We start from the raw sequence: 25,290 nt of genomic DNA on the forward strand, positions 1-25,290 counted from the left end.
GTTACCGAACTATAAGAAATCGGGATTTACATACAGAATAGCCAATCGTAAACCATCATTCACACCTAAACAGAAGAAAACAAGCCCTGTGTCCGCAATCGCTCACTACGCCCTATATAAGGAATTACTGTACAGTGAGCTCATTGGTAAAATGAAAAGAAAAAAAAAAAAAGCTTTCAGACCATCGTTTTGGTGTTTAAGCTATTACTGTCACACAATCAAAATGTGCCAGATCAGCCAGCTGGTGGGTTTTCAAAATAATAAATACATGCAGGTATTTTTGTGATAAATACATATATTATACTGAGCGTATTTCCCACATCAATAAATGCAAAGTACCTGCATCCTTCAGAAGGCTGAATACTTCTTTGCCGCTGCCTTTTATTAAATCAAATTTGAGACTTTTAATTAATTTGATTTATTTCAGTGCGACCGCAATGCATGATGGGATATATTGCTTTGGTTAGTTACCATCGGTTGTACACTACTTTTCGTGATGCATTGTGGGATACTGTGTGTGTACTATATAGGATTTCGGACAGCACTACAAAATGGTGTCCTCACTATATAGTGAGTAGGGAGTGATTTTGGACACAGAGAAGGTTACAGTGGGCTGAAGAGAAGCAGTCATGGACTGTGGATGATTGGATGAAAGTGGTATTTCAGTGATGAATCACGAATCTGCACTGGCTGAGGAGATGATGCTGGAACTTTTGTTTGGTGCCGTTCCAATGAAACATACTGTCTAAAGATGACTGCCTGAAGAAAACAAGCAAATTTCCACAGTCGGTGATGATATGGGGTTGGATGTCCGGTAAAGGACCTGAGGAGATGGCAATCATTAATTACCTTTACAGTAAATGCACAGGTGTACATTGAAATCTTGGACACTTCTCATTCCATCAGTCGAAAGTACTTTTGGTGGTGATGAAGTCATTTTTCAGAAAGATAATGCATCTTGCCACAGAGCAAAGAGAATTAAAACTTTTCTTCAGGAAAGGCATATCAGCTCAATGAAATGGCCAGCAAACAGTCCAGATCTCAATCTGAATGAAAATTTATGGTGAAAATTGGAGAAAAAGAAAGGAGAGAAAAAAAGAGGGGGGGGGCATGACAAGGCTCCATCCTGCAAAGCTGATCTGCCAACTGCTATACAAGAACGTTGGAACCTGACTGATTAAAAAAATATTTTGTTTTTCATTAGTGAAGTCCACACCTCAAAGAGTTCAAGCAGTCATAAAAGCCAGAGGAGGTGCAACAAAGTACTAAACTGTGATTTTTTTGGGTTCAGGATTCCATAATTTTTTCCTCTACTTGATCTTAAAATAAATCAAGTGCCATTAATTACAACAATTTCCTTTAATTTTTTTGAGGTTTACAACCCCGATTCCAAAAAAGTTGGGACAAAGTACAAATTGTAAATAAAAACGGAATGCAATAATTTACAAATCTCAAAAACTGATATTGTATTCACAATAGAACATAGACAACATATCAAATGTCGAAAATGAGACATTTTGAAATTTCATGTCAAATATTGGCTCATTTGAAATTTCATGACAACAACACATCTCAAAAAAGTTGGGACAGGGGCAATAAGAGGCTGGAAAAGGTAAAGGTACAAAAAAGGAACAGCTGGAGGACCAAATTGCAACTCATCTCATCTCATTATCTCAAGCCGCTTTATCCTTCTACAGGGTCGCAGGCAAGCTGGAGCCTATCCCAGCTGACTACGGGCGAAAGGCGGGGTACACCCTGGACAAGTCGCCAGGTCATCACAGGGCTGACACATAGACACAGACAACCATTCACACTCACATTCACACTCACGGTCAATTTAGAGTCACCAGTTAACCTAACCTGCATGTCTTTGGACTGTGGGGGAAACCGAAGCACCCGGAGGAAACCCACGCGGACACGGGGAGAACATGCAAACTCCACAGAGAAAGGCCCTCGCCGGCCCCGGGGCTCGAACCCAGGACCTTCTTGCTGTGAGGCGACAGCGCTAACCACTACACCACCGTGCCGCCCCCAAATTGCAACTCATTAGGTCAATTGGCAATAGGTCATTAACATGACTGGGTATAAAAAGAGCATCTTGGAGTGGCAGCGGCTCTCAGAAGTAAAGATGGGAAGAGGATCACCAATCCCCCTAATTCTGCGCCGACAAATAGTGGAGCAATATCAGAAAGGAGTTCGACAGTGTAAAATTGCAGAGAGTTTGAACATATCATCATCTACAGTGCATAATATCATCAAAAGATTCAGAGAATCTGGAAGAATCTCTGTGCGTAAGGGTCAAGACCAGAAAACCATACTGGGTGCCCGTGATCTTCGGGCCCTTAGACGGCACTGCATCACATACAGGCATGCTTCTGTATTGGAAATCACAAAATGGGCTCAGGAATATTTCCAGAGAACATTATCTGTGAACACAATTCACCGTGCCATCTGCCGTTGCCAGCTAAAACTCTATAGTTCAAAGAAGAAGCCGTATCTAAACATGATCCAGCAGCGCAGACGTCTTCTCTGGGCCAAGGCTCATTTAAAATGGACTGTGGCAAAGTGGAAAACTGTTCTGTGGTCAGACGAATCAAAATTTGAAGTTCTTTATGGAAATCAGGGACGCCGTGTCATTCGGACTAAAGAGGAGAAGGACGACCCGAGTTGTTATCAGCGCTCAGTTCAGAAGCCTGCATCTCTGATGGTATGGGGTTGCATTAGTGCGTGTGGCATGGGCAACTTACACATCTGGAAAGACACCATCAATGCTGAAAGGTATATCCAGGTTCTAGAGCAACATATGCTCCCATCCAGACGGCATCTCTTTCAGGGAAGACCTTGCATTTTCCAACATGACAATGCCAAACCACATACTGCATCAATTACAGCATCATGGCTGCGTAGAAGAAGGGTCCGGGTACTGAACTGGCCAGCCTGCAGTCCAGATCTTTCACCCATAGAAAACATTTGGAGCATCATAAAACGGGAGATACGACTAAAAAGACCTCAGATAGTTGAGCAACTAGAATCCTACATTAGAAAAGAATGGATTAACATTCCTATCCCTAAACTTGAGCAACTTGTCTCCTCAGTCCCCAGACGTTTACAGACTGTTGTAAAGAGAAAAGGGGATGTCTCACAGTGGTAAACATGGCCTTGTCCCAACTTTTTTGAGATGTGTTGTTGTCATGAAATTTAAAAATCACCTAATTTTTCTCTTTAAATGATACATTTTCTCAGTTTAAACATTTGATATGTCATCTATGTTCTATTCTGAATAAAATATGGAATTTTGAAACTTCCACATCATTGCATTCCATTTTTATTTACAATTTGTACTTTGTCCCAACTTTTTTGGAATCGGGGTTGTATTTTACAAAGCCAGCATGTTCACCTGTTAAATAAAATAATTGTGTGTCATACCTGAGATTTGTTTTTTTGCTATAGAGTAAAAACACCTGAATGAACATCCTCCAAGGGTAGTGGTTCAATATTTTTTGCCAGGGGTTGTATATGCTGATCGAGACTCCCTGAGCAACTCCTGTCCCCCAAATCAGCCTCTTAATAACAAAGTGTAGTGTAAAAGTAAAGGATGATTTATATTTGCTGTTAACTGGGTACGCGTATGCAAGATGGCCACTGTATTATTTGGCACATTGCTTGTGTTCATCCTGAGAAATTAACACGATGTGTCTGCGTGGGGCGATACCAATGTAAACAGTGGAGGCAGTACAACACCATGTTACACATTTCTACTTCCTCCGGAGGCTGAGGAAAACCCATCTCCCATCACTCATCCTCACAATATTCTACAGAGGGACTGTTGAGAGCATTCTAAGCAGCGGCATCACGGTCTGGTTTGGGGCCCCTCAGGGCTGTGTGCTCAGTCCATTGTTATTCACTCTGGTGACTCATAACTGTGCAGCAACTCACAGTTCGAATCACATCAAGTTTGTTGATGACAACTGTGGTGGGTCTCATCAGTAAGAATGAGGAGTCAGCATACAGATGTGCAATGGCTATCGGATTGGTGGAGAGTCAACAACCTGTCTCTGAATGTGGACTAAACAAAAAGAGATGGTTGTTGACTTCAGAATAGGGATGTTAACCGATGACCGTTTGACCGAATCAACCGGTTAATTTTTTTTGGTTGTCGGTTAAAAAAAAAAATCATTTTGAAGCTGCCGATTTTGGAGCGGAGGACTTGGAATTCTGTGTTGTCAACGCTTGGGGCATGCCATGCATTGTAAGGACGACAGCTGACGAATCAGAAACACCCATTCAGTCATGTCCTGCCCTCCCGCCCCAGTTAAAGACAGCTGACAAATCAGGAACACCCATTCAGTCATGTCCCGCCCTCCCACCCCAGTTAAAGACAGCTGACAAATCAGAAACACCCATTCAGTCATGTCCCACCCTCCTGCCCCAGTTAAAGACAGCTGACAAATCAGAAACACCCATTCAGTCATATCCCGCCCTCCCGCCCCAGTTAAAGACAGCTGACAAATCAGAAACACCCATTCAGTTATGTCCCGCCCCAGTTGAACACAGCTGCCACTCGGCGAAAGAAAAAAAAGTGTAGACACAGGCTTTTTAGCTTACAAATTACTATTGTTTTTTTTTTTTTTAAATTATTATTAGAAGGCACATCGAGTTTAGCCCTGCCTTGGCCAGTGCATTCTGAAAGTATGTTTCGGTCTGTAGCCAACAATGCATGTTATTGCAGATCATATCTCTCCACACAAACTAACGCTACGTTCACACTGCAAGGCTTAATGCTCAATTCCGATTTTTTTGTGAAATCCGATTTTTTTGTGAGGTCGTTCACATTAACAAATATATGCGACTTGTATGTGATCCTCAGTATGAACGAAAAGCGACCTAAAAGTGTTCCGCATGCGCACTGCAGGATACGACGACGTCACACGCAGTGAGCATGGCCAGTGTTTACGGAAGTAAAACCGCCCGGTTGCGGTATGACTCATCCAATCTAGCTTGAATAGCTGCATTCCCCCAAATGGAAATCAGCTCCCTAACCTCTGCGTCCTTCCATTGAGAAGATTCAGAACCTTCACAGCCCGAAGCGTCCCTCGCATTGATGTCATGCGCAGGGGCGCAGATACGTTTTTTGAACTGGGGGGGGGGGGGACAAAAAACTGGGGGGGACAAAGCTGCCAGCAAACCAACCCCAACATGCCTGTCAAACTTGTTGTTAGTAACCATAGCAACCAACCTCGAGCTCGCAACCTGTGCAGTCTGCGCAGCTCAACCAACCGAATATCAGTCTTTGTTTTGTTTTATGTGAGTTGTTGCAACTATATGTATACACTGCTGTGCACCTCAATAAACCGAATGGTAATTAGTCTTTTGATTTTTCCGTGAGGTTTGCCTTATGCAAAGAAAGACAGCATAGACGTTTTTTCCTCCCTATAAGTGGGGGGGACCGAACGAGGTGAATTTAAATATGACTCGTCCCACCCTCTATCTGAGCCCGTGATTATGCGCCATGTTGTTGTAACTTTTTTGAGAGACCCGCCGCCTACTTCAGCGCAGAATAGTGACGTTTGTGGCTTGTTGATGACGTGTAAGTCGGATGAATGCGACCTGGCGGTTCAGACTGAAGTCGCATATGAAAAGAGCGGATAGAAATCGGAATTAGCACCACATATCCAAACGGCCTGGGTCGGATTTGAAAAAATCGGATCTGTGTCGTTCATATTGTCAATAAAAGATCGGATACAGGTCACATATGGGCGAAAAGATCGGATTTGAGTCACTTCAGCCTGCAGTGTGAACGTAGCCTAAAGGCGCAGATGCCGACTTTTTCACGGCTGAATCGTGCAGATCTGATTGCTTTCCTTTGAGCATACAGAATTTACCCTGATGAAATTATTCAGACACTCCAACACCCCCCCCCCCCCCCAAAAAAAAAAAAAAAAATTGGATCTGCACGATTCAGCCGTGAAAAAGGCGGCATCCGCTAAAAGGCGCGCCGTTTGCATCCCTGTTTAAACTCATAGGTTAACCGACTTTAACCGGCTAATGAGGCTTGGTGGTCGGTCAAGATTTTTTTTTAGTTTTCGCCATCCCTACTTCAGAACAACACTGAGTGACCACTCTCTGCTGTACATCGATGGCTCACTCGTGAAGAACATCAAGAGCACCAAATTCCTTGGTGTTCATCTGGCAGAGAACGTCACCTGGTCCCTCAACACCAGCTCCATAGTCAAGAAAGTCCAGCAGCACCTCTACTTCCTACGGAGGCTGAGGAAAACCCATCTCTCATCACCCATCCTTGCAATATTCTACAGAGGGACTATTGAGAGCATTCTGAAGCGCTGCATCATGAATTTGGGAGTTGCACCGTGTCGGATCACAAGACCCTACAGTGGATAGTGAGGACAGCTGAGAAGATCATCGGAGTCTTTCTTCCCTCCATCACGGACATTTACACCACACACTGCATCTGGAAAGCCACCAGCATCATGACCCCACACACAATCTCTTCACCCTACTGCTGTCTGGAAAAAGGTACCGAAGCATTCGGGCCTTCACAGCCAGGCTCTGTACCAGTTTCTTTCCACATGCCATCATACTTCTCAACTCTGAAGCACTGGACTGATGCACAGGGACTGTTGATCACACCACTCGCACTACAGTCTTTGCACAGTGGACAATAATGCACTATTACTTTATAATGTCTCACACACATGGTTTACATTTATTTATTCCCTTTTCTTATACTACCTCAATATACACACTCAACTTTCCGCACATTAACAGTAGCAGGTTGGCGATATACTGTTTGTGCTAGTTGTCGTATTTGCACCGTCCTTGTTGTCTGCACTTTACGTTGTGTCGTTTATTGTCTGCAGTGTTGCACTCTTGCACTTTTGTAGATTGTAGTCCTGTGATGTTTAATGTAGCGCCGTGGTCCTAGAGAAATGTGTCCGTGTCCGCGTGGGTTTCCTCCGGGTGCTCCGGTTTCCCCCACAGTCCAAAGACATGCAGGTTAGGTTAACTGGTGACTCTAAATTGAGCGTAGGTGTGAATGTGAGTGTGAATGGTTGTCTGTGTCTATGTGTCAGCCCTGTGATGACCTGGCGACTTGTCCAGGGTGTACCCCGCCTTTCGCCCGTAGTCAGCTGGGATAGGCTCCAGCTTGCCTGCGACCCTGTAGAACAGGATAAAGCGGCTACAGATAATGAGATGAGATATTTTTAGCAAATGGAATATTTTCATTAACAGGTTATTATATTTTACTCCAACTTTTACAAATGTGAGTCAATAATTGTTGGTAATAGAAAATTAAAGTTCATTTTCTTAATTTCACAAAAGGAATATTTAAGTTGATGAAAAGGAAAATAAATGTTGCAATTGTTTTGGAAATAAAGTTGTCATCCCCCCCCCCTTTTCAAAAATTACTGTGGGAAAATCGAATCATGCAGCTAGTACTGTGAATCGAATCGATTTCTGAATTGGGTGAATCATCACATACCCAACCAGGGCTCGACATTAAGGACTGCCCGATTGCCCAGGGCAAGTAGGATGTGTCCCCGACATGCCTCACCAGGCAAGTTGGAATGAGCATATATTACAAACTAGCACCACAAAAATTAGGCTTTTTGATCTTTTATTTCAGTTCCTAAAAGCGTCCCTTGCTACATATCTGCCAATGTGTCTTGGCTGTTTTCTTCGTCTCAGTTTCATTTATTACCCCCACTGTTGGGGTATGGTACGCGTACTGTTTATAGACCCCTTGTGCATGATGTCATGCATCACGTGATAATTACAGCTGGGGTCAGACAGACACCGTCTTTCATGCAAGCTTTCATCGGTCTTTAATATGGTTAATTTTTGTGCTGCTTTTGCTTGTTCAAACAGAGAAAAGGCATTACCGTCTCCCCGCTATCAAGAAAAATGTTAACAAATAGAAGCAAATGCTTCAAAAACAAACAATGAGGAAATGAGTGGTTAAAGAATACGAGGAAAGGAGGTCAGCCTGAAAACTCCAGAGAAATTCATGATTGTTTTTGTAAAATACATTTTAAATACAAAGTTGGAAATGAGGATGAAAGAGTTTGCTTAAGAACCTCTTTCTTTCTTTCTTTCTTTCTTTCTTTCTTTCTTTCTTTCTTTATTTTCCTGCTCGCATTTGAGTCAGTTCCTTCATAAAAGTGTGTTTGACTTCTTACAGGTGAAGCAGCTTCCTTATTTAACACAGAAAACCCAGATTGGGTTCGAACAACTCGGGCATAAAAAAAACTCAACAAGGAGCGACATGCGCGATAAATCCTGAAAGAACAGAACAGATTAAGAGCAGAGAGAGCTGGAGCTTTGTTTCTGTTATCAGAGGAACACAGTCCTGTGCAAAATATTTGTCTTTTTTTTTTTTTTTAAATATGATCCACTGATTCAGTTACAGGTTGCCAGGTCTGTATAAAAACACACACACAACCTACGCACTAAACAGTAATTTTAAAGGGGTACCAAATATAATATATACAGTTGCTGATGTGACAAAGTAACGTATTCTTAAGTATTCTATCAAATTTATATACTAGAAAACAACGAAATATCTTGGTAATTGTAAATATAATAGTCGGTACGCTAAACGGCACAAGAGTCGCCATTTTTAAAAGACCGTGACGTCAGCCCTACCCACTGCACGAGGAGAGAAGCGTGTAATCATGGCGTCGGGCGCATCAAGTGAAAGCGACAGCTCTGTCGACTCATATGAAGAGATCCCGCAAGACACACTGCAAGCAGGCTATGGCTTAGAAGGGTACCAGTTTGAACCTAGGAGAGGTACTCTCGACTCCGGTGATGAAATAAGAGAAGAAAGCTCAGATGACGGCGAGGATGAGACTGATGCTGACCATGGGCATGGCGAGCGTGGGGCAGAGCGTCTGCGTGCAGGTGACACGGCGTGGTGCTCGTGCGGAAAATGTAACGTGGAGTTGCTCACGAGTCCAGCAGAATTTATTTGCTGCAATGAGATAGGCGCCACCCGTGGACTTGTGAAATCGTCGCAAGAGGCAGAAACAGGTATTTCACACGTGCTATTCCCAACCTCAATGAGCCAACACAACTGGGCACATACATACGTCATGAGTGTTACACAGAGAAAATGAACGTGCATTCTGATTGGATAAAATTAATATCATGGTTCAAACTGTGGAAATAGTTTGCTCGAGCTACTTTCAAAACACTATAACTTTCCAACCTTAGAACTAAAAACTTTTGTAAGTCTTGAATAAGGTTCATCAATGTGTGTTTTATTGTTATATTTACTCTATATATTGCCCTCTGTTCCCCTTTAAACGCAAACATTATCATGTCTGTCATGACGCAGCACGGTTTTTTTTTTTAAACCTAGAGGTGGATGATATATATTAAAAAAATAAAAATAAAAAATAAAAAACACACACACACACACAACAAGATATAAATATTCTCACACACAGTACTGTTCAAAAGTCTTGGCACCCTATTGTTTTCTTCATACAAACTTTGTTACAGATGTCTACATTATCAAGTCATGAACCTACAGTTTGAGAGAATTCTACACAAACACACTGGACTTTACAACAGCTGCATGCATGTGAAATGGAAATAAATCGACTAAGACAGGAAAAACTATTTAGGATAAAATTGCTATTGTCCGTTACAAGTAAAAGTAAAAAGTAACCAATAACCAGACTTAATAATAAACTTAATCAATAACCAAACTTCAACTCAATGTGTGATCTTCATTTTATGTTGCAATTCACAACTATTCTATGGTTTTCCTATGGAAAGTGGAAATTAGCCCCCACTTGCCCCCCATGGCAAGTGGGTTTAAAAGTTAACGTTGAGCCCTGCCAACATAAATGTATGCGAGCATGTGAACAATGCCACTTGTGTAGCAGCTTTGCATACGAATGTATGCATAGTGAAAGTGTTCTGAGAACTCACTGATGTCAAAATTAACAGAATTATTTTGTGCTTTTGTTAAGATAATCGCCATTTTCATTCAGAAGTGAAAAAAGGTGCACCAATTTGGCCATGCATACCGTGTCTCTTCTTTCAGGATTTGGGGCGGGGGGGAACCCACAACTCACTTGTGGCATGTGTTGAAGTATACAACTGTTCAGTGTCAAATGATGGTGCATTAAGTATAAAAAATAAAAATTACCTGAAAGTGCTTTGTGTGTCCAGGTGTAGCCGACACAGACACTTTCTTATTCCTAAAAATGGTGTTGATGGTGGAGCTTTTGCCAACATTCGGATATCCCACCTTAAACAGATATAAAATCATGTCAGGCAGATGAAATGGATAAAGCCTGTGTGTGTGTATAAATTCAAGCTCACCAGTCCTACTGTGAGTTGGCCCTGCTTACACTTGGGTCCAGAATGTGCGGATTTAAACATTTCTAGCAGTTCATCTTTGCGCAGCAGATGGCTCGAGTTATAAAAAGAACAGTCTGAAGACGCTGTACACTTCCCTTTCTCCTCTTCGTCTCCTGATGCCTCAGAGCAGGTTTGCCAGTCTTCCTCGGAAATACAGTCCTCAAAACTCGATGTCGTGTCCTCTTCCTCATCATCTTCACCTTCCTCTTGGCTCCGCTCCTGCAAGACCTCGGGTGCACTGTGGCAAACTGGCGTCTTCTCTGTGGCTCCCTTACATTCTGTATCACTTAGCTCCTCAAGGTCATCAATAACTTCTCCCTTTAAACACCACACAGGAGATAATCACAGGGTGACGTATGAAATACGTCGGACTACATAAACATACTAGTGCAATTTATTTATAGTTCACCTGCTTTTAGGAATTGATTAAAATTTACTCTATGAAAATGTTAACTGGAATATTGGCATGCACTTTATTATAATAAATATCTACACATGCATGTATGTGTATATACACATGCAAAACCTTTATTATATTTAAAAAAACAAAAACCCAACACCTGTTGAGACATGAGCAATACATATTATATACAACCCCAAATCAGAAAAAGTTGGGACGGGATGGAAAAAACACACAAAAAAAAAGGCAGCGGTTTCTAAATTTACTTTGACTTGTATTTCACTGCAGACAGAATGAACCCAAGAGATTTTATGTTTTGTTGGTCAACTTCATTTCATTTATTAATATACATCCATTCTTGCGTTTCAGGCCTGCAACACATTCCCAAAAATAAAAAAAGTTGGGACGGGGACAATCTAGGACTAATAATGGGGTAAAACAAAGCGAGATGGATTTCATAAAACTGGTGAAATTTATTTCCCTCTGAAATGTGGTCATTGTGATATGTTTAGTTCTGTAATCATACCTGCAAACTCATGAGGGTTGAAAAAGGTGACAAACTACCGGTAACCCCCCGGCCCCCTTAAACAGCGTGCAATCAAGGAAAATAAAGGGAAAAGACAACATTTATTCATTTTTAGCTTTGCAATTTTCAGTTTTGCATCTGACACCTCATTACATTACCATTAAGGAAGGGAAAGTATAAAAAGTAAAATTTGAATTTAAAAAAGTAATTTTTGAAGTGTGACACTGGAAACTTTCTTAAGCAGACCAGTTTATCATTTTTTAGACCTTTTGTCACGAACAAGCCGTTCAAGGGCACATTTATGCTGCTCTGCCATGTGCCTCTTTCGCGCCATGCTATCCTTCTTCACCACCTCTGCCCTATTACCAGCAGCACTGGTAGATGGCTGGACACCAAATTCAGCCCTCCTTTCCTTCAGTGCTGCCAAATTCATGGTGTGAGAGTGTGTGTGTGAGTGAGAGAGAGAGAATCTCTCTCTCTCACTCACACACACACTCACTCACTCACTCACACTCTCTCTCACTCACTCACTCACTCACTCACTCACTCACTCACTCACTCACTCACTCACAACTGGTTCTCCGAATACAACCGAGATCAACACATATTACGTTATAATTTTGACAATCCCACCAATAGTTTCACATAAAAATGATTTCTCTTCCCCAAAACATGCGTTTATAGATCCTTATGTTCAACAAAAAAATGACTTTATTCAAACTGATTTGACATTTTTTTCTGTTTTGTTTCAGCCCACAGAAACATCTTCCTTGTCGCGCGTTCGGTTCAAACGTAACAGCCCCGCCCCTTGCGTCTTACGTCATAAAAACGCGACTCACAGACCACCAAATCACAGGTACCAAAAAAACCACCCTAAAGCCTCTTTAAATTGCACTCATCGTAACACAGCTTTCTCCGCATACTAAAAATGTTTTTCCGTCTCCAGATGTAATATAGAGTTCCGGAAAAAATCAGAAAATATGATTCCGTGAGCTGTTTTCAAGACTCAGTGTCCCGTTCTGCATTGCGTTTGGATGATCTCTGCCATCCTCCTAAACACACCCGTATTCAAGAAAACCCCGCCTCTATTCAGTTACAATTCGCGGATACTGTCCAGTGTTCTGTAAGAATATTGGCTCATTGGAATGTCATCCAATCAGAGAGACGTTTGAAGTATGAAGAAGGCAGAAATGGTCTGAATGTGGGTGTGAGGAGAAAAGTAGTAGTAGTACTTTGAAGTAGTAGTACATTGAAACCAAATGTTCGGCAACGTAGCCTCGCGCACCCCCCCCCCCCAAAAAAAACCTCTTCGGATCTACACGATTCACACAAGTGACCTATTTTGGGATCAAAATGGCGAATTTCGCCGAAAGGTGACTAGTTTGCAGGTATGTGTAATATCTCACAAAATCTCAGGCCATTCTGTGGCTGGGAAGTTATTTAATTTGAGGGGATTAAAGCAAAAAATGTGCATGAAATCGCTCGCTTTGTGCAGTCGAGCAGACAGAGGAAGTCCGTGTGTGTGTGCTGTGTATGCGCAGGTTTCCCTTTGACCGTGCACTGACAGTTCCATCATTCTGTCGCTAAACGAACAGCTGATCACACCGAGGTGCTCGCTGAGCACTGATATTTATTAGTTTGGTCCTGCATTTCCTTTCCTTCGTATACAACATAACGTCTTTTCTTTTCACTTTCCGTTACTGTAGTCGGTCTTTCACGTTTCATTCGCACACTCACGTCCTCCATTTTTCTCTCCTGTTTCAAATCTGTATCCCACAATGCCTTGCGCGAACGGGGAAAGCCCACCACGTGATGCATGACGGAGTATCTTTAATTGCGCCATGGTGAAGCAGGAAAAAAATAGCGGAGAATTTAGGGCCACGTGGATCTAAATTCATTAATTATTCTATTTAAATAACCTAATAAAATTGGAAGTCCGTGATTCGAATTCAGTAGCTTTTGGTCCTCTAAACAAAAATAATTGTGTGTTGGGAAAATTCTTTTTATGACCTACACTTCATCGCCATCAATCTTTTTTGTTTCTTTACAAACACATCGATTTTGTTCAAAGTCAAAAGACGTGTAAATTTGAAGTGCGCTGGAAGTATGTTAAATAACAAACGAAGTGTGTCCGAATGCTGTAAACGGGCCTTACCTTTTCTTCAGCATCCAGGCGTTGTGCCTCGGCCAGTGCAGACCAGAACACTGCTCTGATGCCTTCTTTCTGGAAATGCTTGGCCCAGGCACGACGCTGCTCTCTGGTAAGCAGATCTGCTTTGTTCAACAGTAGCATGTTCACCTTGTGACTCGAGACCTCTTTGACATATTTCTCCTGATGGGTGATTAAAGCAACAGCATGTTGTAGTCAATAGAGACAGAAAATTCAGAATCAGTTCGAGTAAAATGAAATGTGTTACGCACTAGATCTGGACAGCGGAAGAGCAAAGGGTTTCTGGCATCAACTATTTGAACCACAACATCACTGGAGAGGAAGGAAAAGAAAAACAAACAAACAAAAACAAACAAACAAAACCACTGTTGAATAATTACAAAGTTGACTCAAAGCATCACTATAGCATGAGGACATCTAATCACATTAAAAGTACCTTCTCTCGATAACTCTCCAAAGCTGCCGCCAAAAATCCAAGTTCCTCTCAAATGGGGTAAGAATCAGCTTCTGTTCCTCTTCCAGCCTTATACAGCAAAAAGGAGCAAAGTGCTGGAACGATTATCCACAAAAAAAAGTGGCAAAGAGCCGAAGTAGAAATTCGCTCCCTCACCTTGCCAGCTCTCGTCTCCATGTCAGGAAGCTGTCTCTTTCGGCTTGCTGGAGGAGCTCAGGGCTTGTGTTCTCATCCCAGTGTGGTCTGAAAGAAAAGGAAAAACACATTACACCAAAAGGCCCGTCACTGAAAAACTCAATCTACCATGTTGTCATAATTGCTCCTGGTACTCACTGTTTACAGTGAGTATTTTCAACACATTCATTAATTCACTCGTCAAAAGTACTTGTCAGAAGGAACTAGTAGAACTCAAAGCAAATGACGTCGACAGGGATGCCTTCATCACCAACAAGTCTAATTTTTCTTGTTACTACTGATTTGTTTTCCAGAACAGGCTCTTAAAAAAATACAAAAAAAACAAGAGTGCTCTGACAGCACAATATCCCCTGCTGGCAACTCGGCCATAACTCTGGTAAAATGCGACTAATTGAACAAAATTGCAATATGCGTATTACCGACATATAACAAAGAATCCTGTCAAGTTTTGTGAAATTCCTCCAAAAATTGTGAGGGAAGTTGATTTCAGAAAGCAAGCACACCTTGATGAAATTGCCAAAGTACAAGTTTGTTAATAATCAAGGGCATAACTCTGGGAAAATATGCCCAAATTAAATGAAATTTCAATATGCGTCTATCATAACAAAGCCTTTTCCAAAGTTTGGTGAAATTCCTCCACAAATTGTGAGAGGAGTTGATTTCAGAAGAACGTACACCCTCATGAAATTGTCAAAGTACAAGTTATTTAATCAAGGGTCAAAACTCTGGGGAAATTTTCACAAACGCAATTAAATTGCAATATGCGTATTACCGTCATATAACAAGGCTTTTTACCAAGCTTTGAGAAATTCATCCAAAAATTGTGAGAGGAGTTGATTTCAGAAGGCAAATACACTTTCATGAAATTGTCAAAGTATAATTTTGTTAATCAAGGGCTGTAACTGGGAAAATGTGACCAAATTTAACGAAAATTACAGTCTGTGTATTACCGACATATAACAAAGAATCCTGCCAAGTTTGGTGAGATTCCTCCAAAAATTGTGAGACGAGTTGTTTTCAGAAGGTGAGGACCCTTCCTGGGACGGACGGACGTCGCCACAACATAATTCCCCTTTGGGCCTTTTGGCCAGCGGGGGATAAAAACACGATTGATCTTGCTGTTACTTTTACCCTTTTAATCTCAATTCAAAAAGGTAATCGGTTTATTTGTATAAATCCTACAAACATTCAGCCAGTCTCTCGGGATATCGCGCTAACGAGACTCACGGACGGACGCACGGACAACCTGAAAATATAATGCCTCCCTAACTCAGTGGCAAAGCCATAAAATCATTCCGGTCTTACATTTCATACCGGAATAGCACAGATCCAAGCGCTACCACAAATGCTTTGGGGAATTCCTTTTACTCCTGTATTGATGGTGTTTGAAAGCTGTTTTGGTGTTGGTTGTCCAGCTTTCTTAAAACCTTCATGAATGTCAGCCTCATCCAAAGATCTTTACTGTTAGAGTATCAAGGTTATAGTTTTGAAACTGTCATGTTGTGTATTTTAACATTTATTGATGAGTTTTTGCAGGAAAGGAAATGGAATATCAGAAGTGTTGGACAAGATTCCTTTAACCAGAATATACTGCAGTCCTGTTGCTGACTGCACAATAACTCGATTTAATCCAATGAACGTTTGTTTTCAGTTTCACTCTACATGGTGAAACGTCAATCTACAGAGCTTACAGACCTTCGTGGGATGCGGAGGAACTGTTGGTTGTCTTCATGGAGTTTCTTCAACCTCTTGGTTTCCTCAGCTGTCAGTAGGCCACTCCTGGCTTCAGCTGGCACCAATCTGATGTTCAGTTTCTCTGAAACATTATTGCTCATGCGAATGAGACACTGTACTTTACCAAGACGACTGGATAAAAAGTGCAAAAGCAGCTACCTGCAGTAAATTCTGTTCCTGCGAGTTCAGCTGTGGCCAGAAAGTCATCCAAAGAGCTCTGCTCTGTTACAGACTGCAAATTCAGGCGACCCCAATCATATCCGTCATTCAGTTCACTGGTGTGAAGCTGGTGGGGAAAAAACCCAACATTATACCAGTTATTAGTTACATGTATATTATAATCTATAGCATGAGTAGAACAAATTCAGTTTATATAACAATTAAAGCTATCATGCCTTTTAGATTTTTTGAGTGTAGGTCATAAAAAGAATTTGATGATGATTGTTTACATGTTCGAAATAAACTAACAATGAATAAATAATCAGAAAACAAGAAAAGCAAAACAGCATTTGCAACAAGAACACGTAAAAAGCCACTAAATTAGAAAATAAAACCATAAATAATATAGGTAATAATAATAAAAAATCAAAACAAAAGAAAACAAAAAATACAAACAAGGATGCACTAAGCAATTTTGAGTTTACATGTCCAAAAAGGAGTGGGCTGAAGTAAAAACTTATTTAATCCCACCCCTCTTCTTTAGTCAATATAAATTGATTATATGCAATATATTACACACACGATACAGTATATATGCTGTATATTACACACACGCTATATTATATATATATATATATATATATATATATATATATATATATATATATATATATATATATACACACACCGTATTTTCCGGACTATACGTCGCTCCGGAGTTTAAGTCGCATCAGCCAAAAAATGCATTATGAAGACGAAAAAAACATATATACGTCGCACCGGACTATAAGTCGCACTTTTTTGAAGGGTTATTCTATCCATAGAATCTGTAATTCTATCTGATAAGCGGCACGTGGTTACTGCGCGACTGCATTGTTTGTTTATTTAATAAACGAACAGCTGAGCAGTGATAATGCGCCCTTTGCCCTGTAAGTAGCCTAGTCTGATTATTTTAAATATCTACTACTATCTTTAATACTATCACTATCGTTATTACTAATAGCCTATATTATTATTATAACTAATATTAGTAGCCTATTACTGATGCATTAATCAGTTTGCTTTTAAAATATTTTTACCGGTAGTGCTTATTATCGCCCCATGGCGCTTTCATCTGTGTTATTAAAGCTGTAGTCATCATCGAGGAGTGTCATTCTTCATTTTTGTCGAATTTTATTTCATCAAATCAGAGGTCAAGTAGGCTATAGGTATATCATCTCCAAAGACAGGTACGGTAGTAAAAACAACCGTCTAGTGAAAAAAAAAACAACAACCGCTTTTAAATCCCCTACTTAAATCCTTAAAATGAGTCATTTAACTCATGTCTTGTGTGATCTGATCTCCAATGGTGAAATAAACCGGTTGTGATGAGTACAGTCTATTATTTTAGAAGATAAATGTAATATATAATTTAATATATAGACTAATAAAAATTAATATTTTATAATATATCACGACATATTACTGTCTGTAACTGTTTGTCACTAAAGCGTTTTCTAAGATCATAATGTCTGATATTATTATTATTATTTTACACACACAATAAGCGCATGTGCATAAAGTTATAGTAAACCATCCCCCGCCTTTTTTTTTTTTTTTTGAGTCGCCGGACCCACCCACCTCCTGCGTTCTGGGACCTCCCACTTCACAAATTAAGCACTGCCTAAAATCACTACATAACTTATTTAAATAACTATAGGCCTATCATTAATAATAAAACACAGGTCAATCAAGTTTATCAAGCTGATGATTTCACTCCAAATCAGCAAATCCATTGAATTCCTCATCCTCGGTGTCGCTTCTGAACAACTCTGCCAACTCCAGCGGCAGATGAAGCGCCGTTTCCTCTTCTTCTGCGTGGCTGTCGTCAGACTCAGCATCAGCTCCAGTTATTCCGCGGTGAAAAAAAAAACCCAAAACATATATACGTTGCACCGGAGTATAAGTCGCATGGCCAGCCGAACCATGAAAAAAAGTGCGACTTATAGTCCGAAAAATACGGTATATAAAAATAAGTGCTGTCAAGCGATTAAAATATTTAATCGCGATTAATGTCGCGACTGTCATAGTTAACTCGCGATTAATCGCAATTTAATCGCACATTTTTGTCACACGAAAAACCATTGTAATTCTCTTACCAGCATAAAAAAGTGAATGGGCTTGTTTTGTACCAATGTTTTTCTTATTGCAAAGCATAACACGTCTTGACACAGCCACTGCAAACTGAAACCTAAGCTGAGCACCGTGGCTCTTCGTCCCGAGACTAACAAGAGAACCATGAGTTAAGTAATCTACTGCTTGAGTTAGTCTATCAGAGAGACAGGTTACACAGTGACGGTAGGCTTGACATGCTTGATTATAATATAAAGTACACTATTATATTAACTTTAAGTTGTTCGTTGATAAATATTGCATTGAATCTGATCTTTACTGTTTCAGCTCACTTAACACATTTTGTACTTTTACACTTTCTGCCTGTTGATGCGTCGCACTGTCCAATCAGAGGCGGCCAAATTTGCATATTACAGGAAGGATTTCTGGGATAGCATTGAGTTTACAGTTCAGAGGGATCTGGCTTCTTTAGATGCTGTCTTCTTAAAACTGAATAAATATTTAAAAAGCCAAATGAGCCAGTCTTTTGAACGGCTCTTTTCAAAGAACGGATCACAAAGATGCGGATCCCATCAAAGAGCCATAAATCCCATCTCTACTAGCGCACCCTGCCCGCGCTGGTTCTTTGAGGGAGGAGGGCCGAGGACTCTGGCTGTGCGGGGCGTGGCTAGCTGCTATCGGTTTTCTAAGCAAAGTCTCTGTTCCAAGTTCCTGGCAGTTTCAAAAGCTTATGAAAAACCTACATCATGTCACAGAGCGTTAATCTCGCGATAAATAAATTATCACCGTTAAAACTGAGTCAAGTTAACGCGTTAATAACGTGACATTTTTGACAGCACTTATATATATTTTAGTGCTGTCAAAGTTAACGTGATAATAACGCGTTAACGCGATCTCAATTTAACGCAATTTTAAAAAATAGTGCCGTTAAAGCAAATTCTAATTTGGCCCTGCGAGTCACCCGTAGTTCCTGTTGAGGCTTGTCACGCGCTGCTTCAATAAGAGTACGTGTGAGTGATGGAGAAAGGCATAGACATATAAACATCCTCGCCGCCATATTGGATGGGGCAAAGTGGAGATTCTTCAACCGTCTCTGGTATAGCGTCTAGACAGTAGCCGAGAATAAAGATGCCTCATTCATGTGCTGCGTTTAACTGTACCAACAGGTTTACCGTCCAAACGAGATCACACGGGATTACCTTTCACAGGTGAGACTGGAAAAATACTCTTCAATACTGTTCCTTCAGTCTTCAGTTTCCCAGCTCATCTCCACCGGGTAGGTGTAGAGTTATAAGCAGTGAGAATTAGATAATACAGTGCCACACTATGATAAATGTTTTTGAACGTATGATGAATGTTTTTATTTTTGTTATCTGTTTTTTTCTTCTTTTATGGCAAATACTTCTCTTCAAAAGAAACTAATGAAGAGTAAAATAAAACATTTTTTAATTTTCACAGTGATATGCACTTTATTTTTCATCCCTTGGTTTTCTCATCTAATATGGAAGTTATGGATGTCAGTGGCTGTGACAAGACGTGTTATGCTCTGCAATAAAAAAAAACAAAAACATTGGTACAAAGCAAGCCCATTCACTTTTTTATGCTGATAAGAGAATTACAATGGTTTTTCATGTGACAAAAATGTGCGATTAATCGCGAGTTAACTATGACAGTCGCGACATTAATCGCGATTAAATATTTTAATCGCTTGACAGTACTAATATATTTTATATATATATATATATATATATATATATATATATGCTGTATATTACACACGCTGTATATCAATTCTCTATGACTATATCATAATTATACAGTATCTGTATATCCATATGTCTACAAATAAGTTTACTACTAATACCATGCTCATAATGGAAAACAACAAGATAAAAACTTGTTGTTTTTATCAACAAGTAGATAAATTGTCAACAAGTCAGTAACATGACTGGGTATAAAAAGAGCATCCCAGAGAGACGGAGTCTTTCAGAAGTAAAGATGGGGAGGGGTTCACTGCTCTGTGAAAGACTGCATGGGCAAACAGTGCAACAACTTAAGAATAACGTTCCTCAATGTAAAACTGCAGAGAATTTGTGGATCACGTCATCGATGGTACATATCATGAAAAGATTCAGATAATCTGGAGAAATCTCTGTATGCAAGGCTGAAAACTGACACTGGATGCCTGTGATCTTCAGGCCCTCAGGTAACACTGCATTAAAAGCAGACACATGTCTGTAGTGGAAATCATCATATGGACTCAGGAACACTTCAGAAAACCATCGTCTGTGAAAACAGTTCATTACTGCATCCACAAATGCAAGTTAAAACCGGATATAAACAATATCCAGAAACACCGCCACCTTCTTTGGGCCCGAGCTCGTTTACGATGGACTGAGGCGAAGTGGAAAATTGTCCCGAGGTCTGACGAATCAAAAGTAGAAATTCTTTTTAGAAATTATGGACACGACGTCCTCGAGGCTAAAGACGAGAGGGACCATCCGGCTTGTTATCAGTGCACAGTTCAAAAGCCACCATCTGTGATGCACATAACATGGGTAGCTTGTACATCTGGGAAGGCATCATTAATGCTGAATGATATATACACACATTTCAGAGCAATATGCTGCCATCCAGATTAAAACTTTTTCAGGGAAGGCCTTCCTTCTTTCAGCAAGACACCGCCAAACCGCTTTCTGCACAGATTAAAACTGCATGGCTCTGTAGTAAAAGAGTCCGGGTGCTAAACTGGCCTGCTGCAGTCCAGACCTGTCTCCTACTTAAAACATTTGGCACTTTATGAAGTGTAAAATACGACAAAGGAGGCCCCGAACTGTTGAGTAACTGAAATTGTATATCAGGCAAGAATGAGACAAGATTTTTCTTTCAAAATTACAGCAATTGGTCTCCTCAGTTCCCAAACATTTACAGAGTGTTGTTAAAAGTAGAGGTGATGCAACACAGTGGTAAACATGCCCGTCCCAACTTTTTTGAAATGTGTTGCTGACATCAAATTCACATTACCCGTCGTAGATTATTTTCCCATAACTGCATGTCCCGTCGTGTGTTGTTTCTTCCATCACCTTAACTATTAAACACACTATCACACTTCTGAGGGACTGGCTAACTCCTGTAGCTCACTCGTTAGCAACGGAAGAAGAGATTATTATTATTATTAATAAAGTAAGCTCTGTTGCTATCAGGTTAGCTTCATACCCACGTGTCGTTTCTTCTGTGGCCTCGAGCTGCATTCAGTCTCTCCTTCATTAAAGCTCTTCCTAAACCTGTCCCGTCTCCACGACTCTTCTTCTTCCCCATACTGACGCGTGTGTAAACCCCTATCACACGTTCTCAACAGACGACACAAAGCGCCTCAAGTGTGTGTGTGAGAGACAAAGTCCCAAATGCTTCCTTATTGTAAATAGAGTGCACTTCATAGGGTGCATAAGCTGTTATTTCCGACTCAGTGTAGTGCGCCTATATAGGCAATAATAAGTAGTTTAGGAGCCAAAAGGAAGTGATCTGGAATGTTCCATGTTGATATGCAGAGGGTCGGATGATTACGAAAAAGACCGAATAAAGAAAACTTGAACTGAGGTTAATTTTCTGCGACGAGGGCTAGTGCTTCTTTAAAATAGTGTTTGTTCACGTGAGAAGAATTAAATCGGGCGATAACCCTTGAAATGGAGAAAACAAATACAAACACCCTTTTGGTTGCGTCTAAAGTCCCAGTGTTAAAAGTGTCGTCTAAAATCTTACTCCAGTAAAATGGTTCCGGTTTCACAGTGTTAAGACTGAGGCCCAGACAAATAAATATCTCATCTCATCTCATTATCTCTAGCCGCTTTATCCTTCTACAGGGTCGCAGACAAGCTGGAGCCTATCCCAGCTGACTACGGGCGAAAGGCGGGGTACACCCTGGACAAGTCGCCAGGTCATCACAGGGCTGACACATAGACACAGACAACCATTCACACTCACATTCACACCTACGGTCAATTTAGAGTCACCAGTTAACCTACCCTGCATGTCTTTGGACTGTGGGGGAAACCGGAGCACCCGGAGGAAACCCACGCGGACACAGGGAGAACATGCAAACTCCACACAGAAAGGCCCTCGCCGGCCCCGGGGCCCGAACCCAGGACCTTCTTGCTGTGAGGCGACAGCACTAACCACTACACCACCGTGCCGCCCCACAAATAAATATATAAAATATTATTTAAAAATGTATCCACCCTAGAAAACAGCATAGCTATTTAAAAAAAAAACACGTTTGTCCCGAGTTGTTTTTTTTTTTAGGGCCTGAGCACTGTTCGATGCGAAGTCCCTATTGTTTTTCGAAGGATTATTAGGGCCCGAGCACCGTTCGGTGCGAAGACCCTATTGTTTTTTGAAGGATTATTAGGGCCCAAGCACCGTTTGGTACGAAGACCCTATTGTTTTTCGAAGGATTATTAGGGCCCGAGTACCATTCGGTGCGAAGACCCTATTGTTTTTCGAAGGATTATTAGGGCCCAAGCACCGTTCGGTACGAAGACCCTATTGTTTTTCGAAGGATTATTAGGGCCCGAGCACCGTTCGGTACGAAGACCCTATTGTTTTTCAAAGGATTATTAGGGCCCGAGCACCGTTCGGTACGAAGACCCTATTGTTTTTCAAAGGATTATTAGGGCCCGAGCAGCGTTCGGTACGAAGACCCTATTGTTTTTCAAAGGATTATTAGGGCCCGAGCACCGTTCGGTACGAAGACCCTATTGTTTTTCAAAGGATTATTAGGGCCCGAGCATCATTCGGTGTGAAGACCCTATTGTTTTTCAAAGGATTATTAGGGCCCGAGCACCGTTCGGTGCGAAGACCCTATTGTTTTTCGAAGGATTATTAGGGCCCGAGCACCGTTCGGTGCGAAGACCCTATTGTTTTTCGAAGGATTATTATGGCCCAAGCACCGTTCGGTACGAAGACCCTATTGTTTTTCGAAGGATTATTAGGGCCCAAGCACCGTTTGGTACGAAGACCCTATTGTTTTTCGAAGGATTATTAGGGCCCGAGTACCATTCGGTGCGAAGACCCTATTGTTTTTCGAAGGATTATTAGGGCCCAAGCACCGTTCGGTACGAAGACCCTATTGTTTTTCGAAGGATTATTAGGGCCCGAGCACCGTTCGGTACGAAGACCCTATTGTTTTTCAAAGGATTATTAGGGCCCGAGCACCATTCGGTGTGAAGACCCTATTGTTTTTCAAAGGATTATTAGGGCCCGAGCACCGTTCGGTGCGAAGACCCTATTGTTTTTCGAAGGATTATTAGGGCCCGAGCACCGTTCGGTGCGAAGACCCTATTGTTTTTCGAAGGATTATTATGGCCCAAGCACCGTTCGGTACGAAGAACCTATTGTTTTTCGAAGGATTATTAGGGCCCGAGCACCGTTCGGTGCGAAGACCCTATTGTTTTTCGAAGGATTATTATGGCCCAAGCACCGTTCGGTACGAAGAACCTATTGTTTTTCGAAGGATTATTAGGGCCCGAGCACCGTTCGGTACGAAGACCCTATTGTTTTTCGAAGGATTATTAGGGCCCGAGCACCGTTCGGTACGAAGACCCTATTGTTTTTCAAAGGATTATTAGGGCCCGAGCACCGTTCGGTACGAAGACCCTATTGTTTTTCAAAGGATTATTAGGGCCCGAGCATCGTTCGGTGAGAAGACCCTATTGTTTTTCAAAGGATTATTAGGGCCCGAGCACCGTTCGGTGCGAAGACCCTATTGTTTTTCGAAGGATTATTAGGGCCCGAGCACCGTTCGGTGCGAAGACCCTATTGTTTTTCGAAGGATTATTATGGCCCGAGCAGCGTTCGGTACGAAGACCCTATTGTTTTTCGAAGGATTATTAGGGCCCGAGCACCGTTCGGTACGAAGACCCTATTGTTTTTCGAAGGATTATTAGGGCCCGAGCACCGTTTGGTGCGAAGACCCTATTGTTTTTCGAAGGATTATTAGGGCCCGAGCACCGTTCGGTACGAAGACCCTATTGTTTTTCGAAGGATTATTAGGGCCCGAGCACCGTTCGGTACGAAGACCCTATTGTTTTTCGAAGGATTATTAGGGCCCGAGCACCGTTCGGTGCGAAGACCCTATTGTTTTTCGAAGGATTATTAGGGCCCGAGCACCGTTCGGTACGAAGACCCTATTGTTTTTCGAAGGATTATTAGGGCCCGAGCACCGTTCGGTACGAAGACCCTATTGTTTTTCGAAGGATTATTAGGGCCCAAGCACTGTTTGGTGCGAAGACCCTATTGTTTTTCAAAGGATTATTAGGGCCCGAGCACCGTTCGGTACGAAGACCCTATTGTTTTTCGAAGGATTATTAGGGCCCGAGCACCGTTCGGTACGAAGACCCTATTGTTTTTCAAAGGATTATTAGGGCCCGAGCACCGTTCGGTGCGAAGACCCTATTGTTTTTCAAAGGATTATTATTTTTTTTCTGTCGTGCTTGGCTTTTTTTTGAGGCATTTCCCATGCACGAAAACTCATGAAATTTGATACACATCAGTCATTGTAACCGCTTCTCAGACACAGACGTTTGGCCCCGAGCATGGCCCAGGGACTTCATAGTGCCCCTTTTTCCATTTCCCATTGAAATGAATGGGTAGAACTTTGGAGTGATGATGTCATAAGGTCATTTGGATTGATGATGACGTGGTCATTTTTAACGTACTCCTCCGAGACGGTTCATCAGATTCATGTCAAACTTGGCAAACATGATGCCAAGATATTGCTGAAGTTGAATTGCGAAGGGATTTTTGATATGTTGTAATGTTGAAATGGCAATAATGGCCCAGGGACTTCATAGCGCCCCCTATGCATTAGCCATGCTCAACAGGGCATGAGGTAATTGGGCTTATATGCGTTTGGACACATGGTCATTTTTAACATACTCCTCCTACACTACGTTCAGACTGCAACCTGAAACGACCCATATCCGATTTGCTGTGAAATCCGATTTTTTTGTTAGGCCGTTCACATTACCAATTATATGAGACTTGTATGCGATCTCCAATATGAACAGAAAATGACCCAAAAGTGTCCCGCATGCGCAAATTGACACGTAATAAGCACATCTACGTAATACGTAAACAAAAAAAAAGCG

General features: G+C 41.4%; 1 protein-coding gene across 1 annotated transcript in view; it reads right to left on the minus strand.

The window, feature by feature from the left end:
* The window catches only part of lsg1 (large 60S subunit nuclear export GTPase 1), a 28,618-nt gene extending 7,081 nt beyond the window's left edge, over window positions 1–21,537 (minus strand). Inside the window, exons 1-9 of the mRNA XM_060941761.1 lie at window positions 21,362–21,537; window positions 16,034–16,160; window positions 15,836–15,956; window positions 14,102–14,188; window positions 13,928–14,014; window positions 13,743–13,803; window positions 13,477–13,653; window positions 10,357–10,713; window positions 10,181–10,282 (exon numbers count right to left, since the gene is read on the minus strand). Of these exons, the coding sequence (XP_060797744.1) occupies window positions 10,181–10,282; window positions 10,357–10,713; window positions 13,477–13,653; window positions 13,743–13,803; window positions 13,928–14,014; window positions 14,102–14,188; window positions 15,836–15,956; window positions 16,034–16,160; window positions 21,362–21,463 (1,221 nt within the window). The 5' untranslated portion in view covers window positions 21,464–21,537. The remainder of the gene's footprint in view (window positions 1–10,180; window positions 10,283–10,356; window positions 10,714–13,476; window positions 13,654–13,742; window positions 13,804–13,927; window positions 14,015–14,101; window positions 14,189–15,835; window positions 15,957–16,033; window positions 16,161–21,361) is intronic.
* Window positions 21,538–25,290: the final 3,753 nt, after the last annotated feature.

Source organism: Neoarius graeffei, chromosome 15, assembly GCF_027579695.1.
Source record: "Neoarius graeffei isolate fNeoGra1 chromosome 15, fNeoGra1.pri, whole genome shotgun sequence".
In the NCBI taxonomy this organism is placed as follows: domain Eukaryota; kingdom Metazoa; phylum Chordata; class Actinopteri; order Siluriformes; family Ariidae; genus Neoarius; species Neoarius graeffei.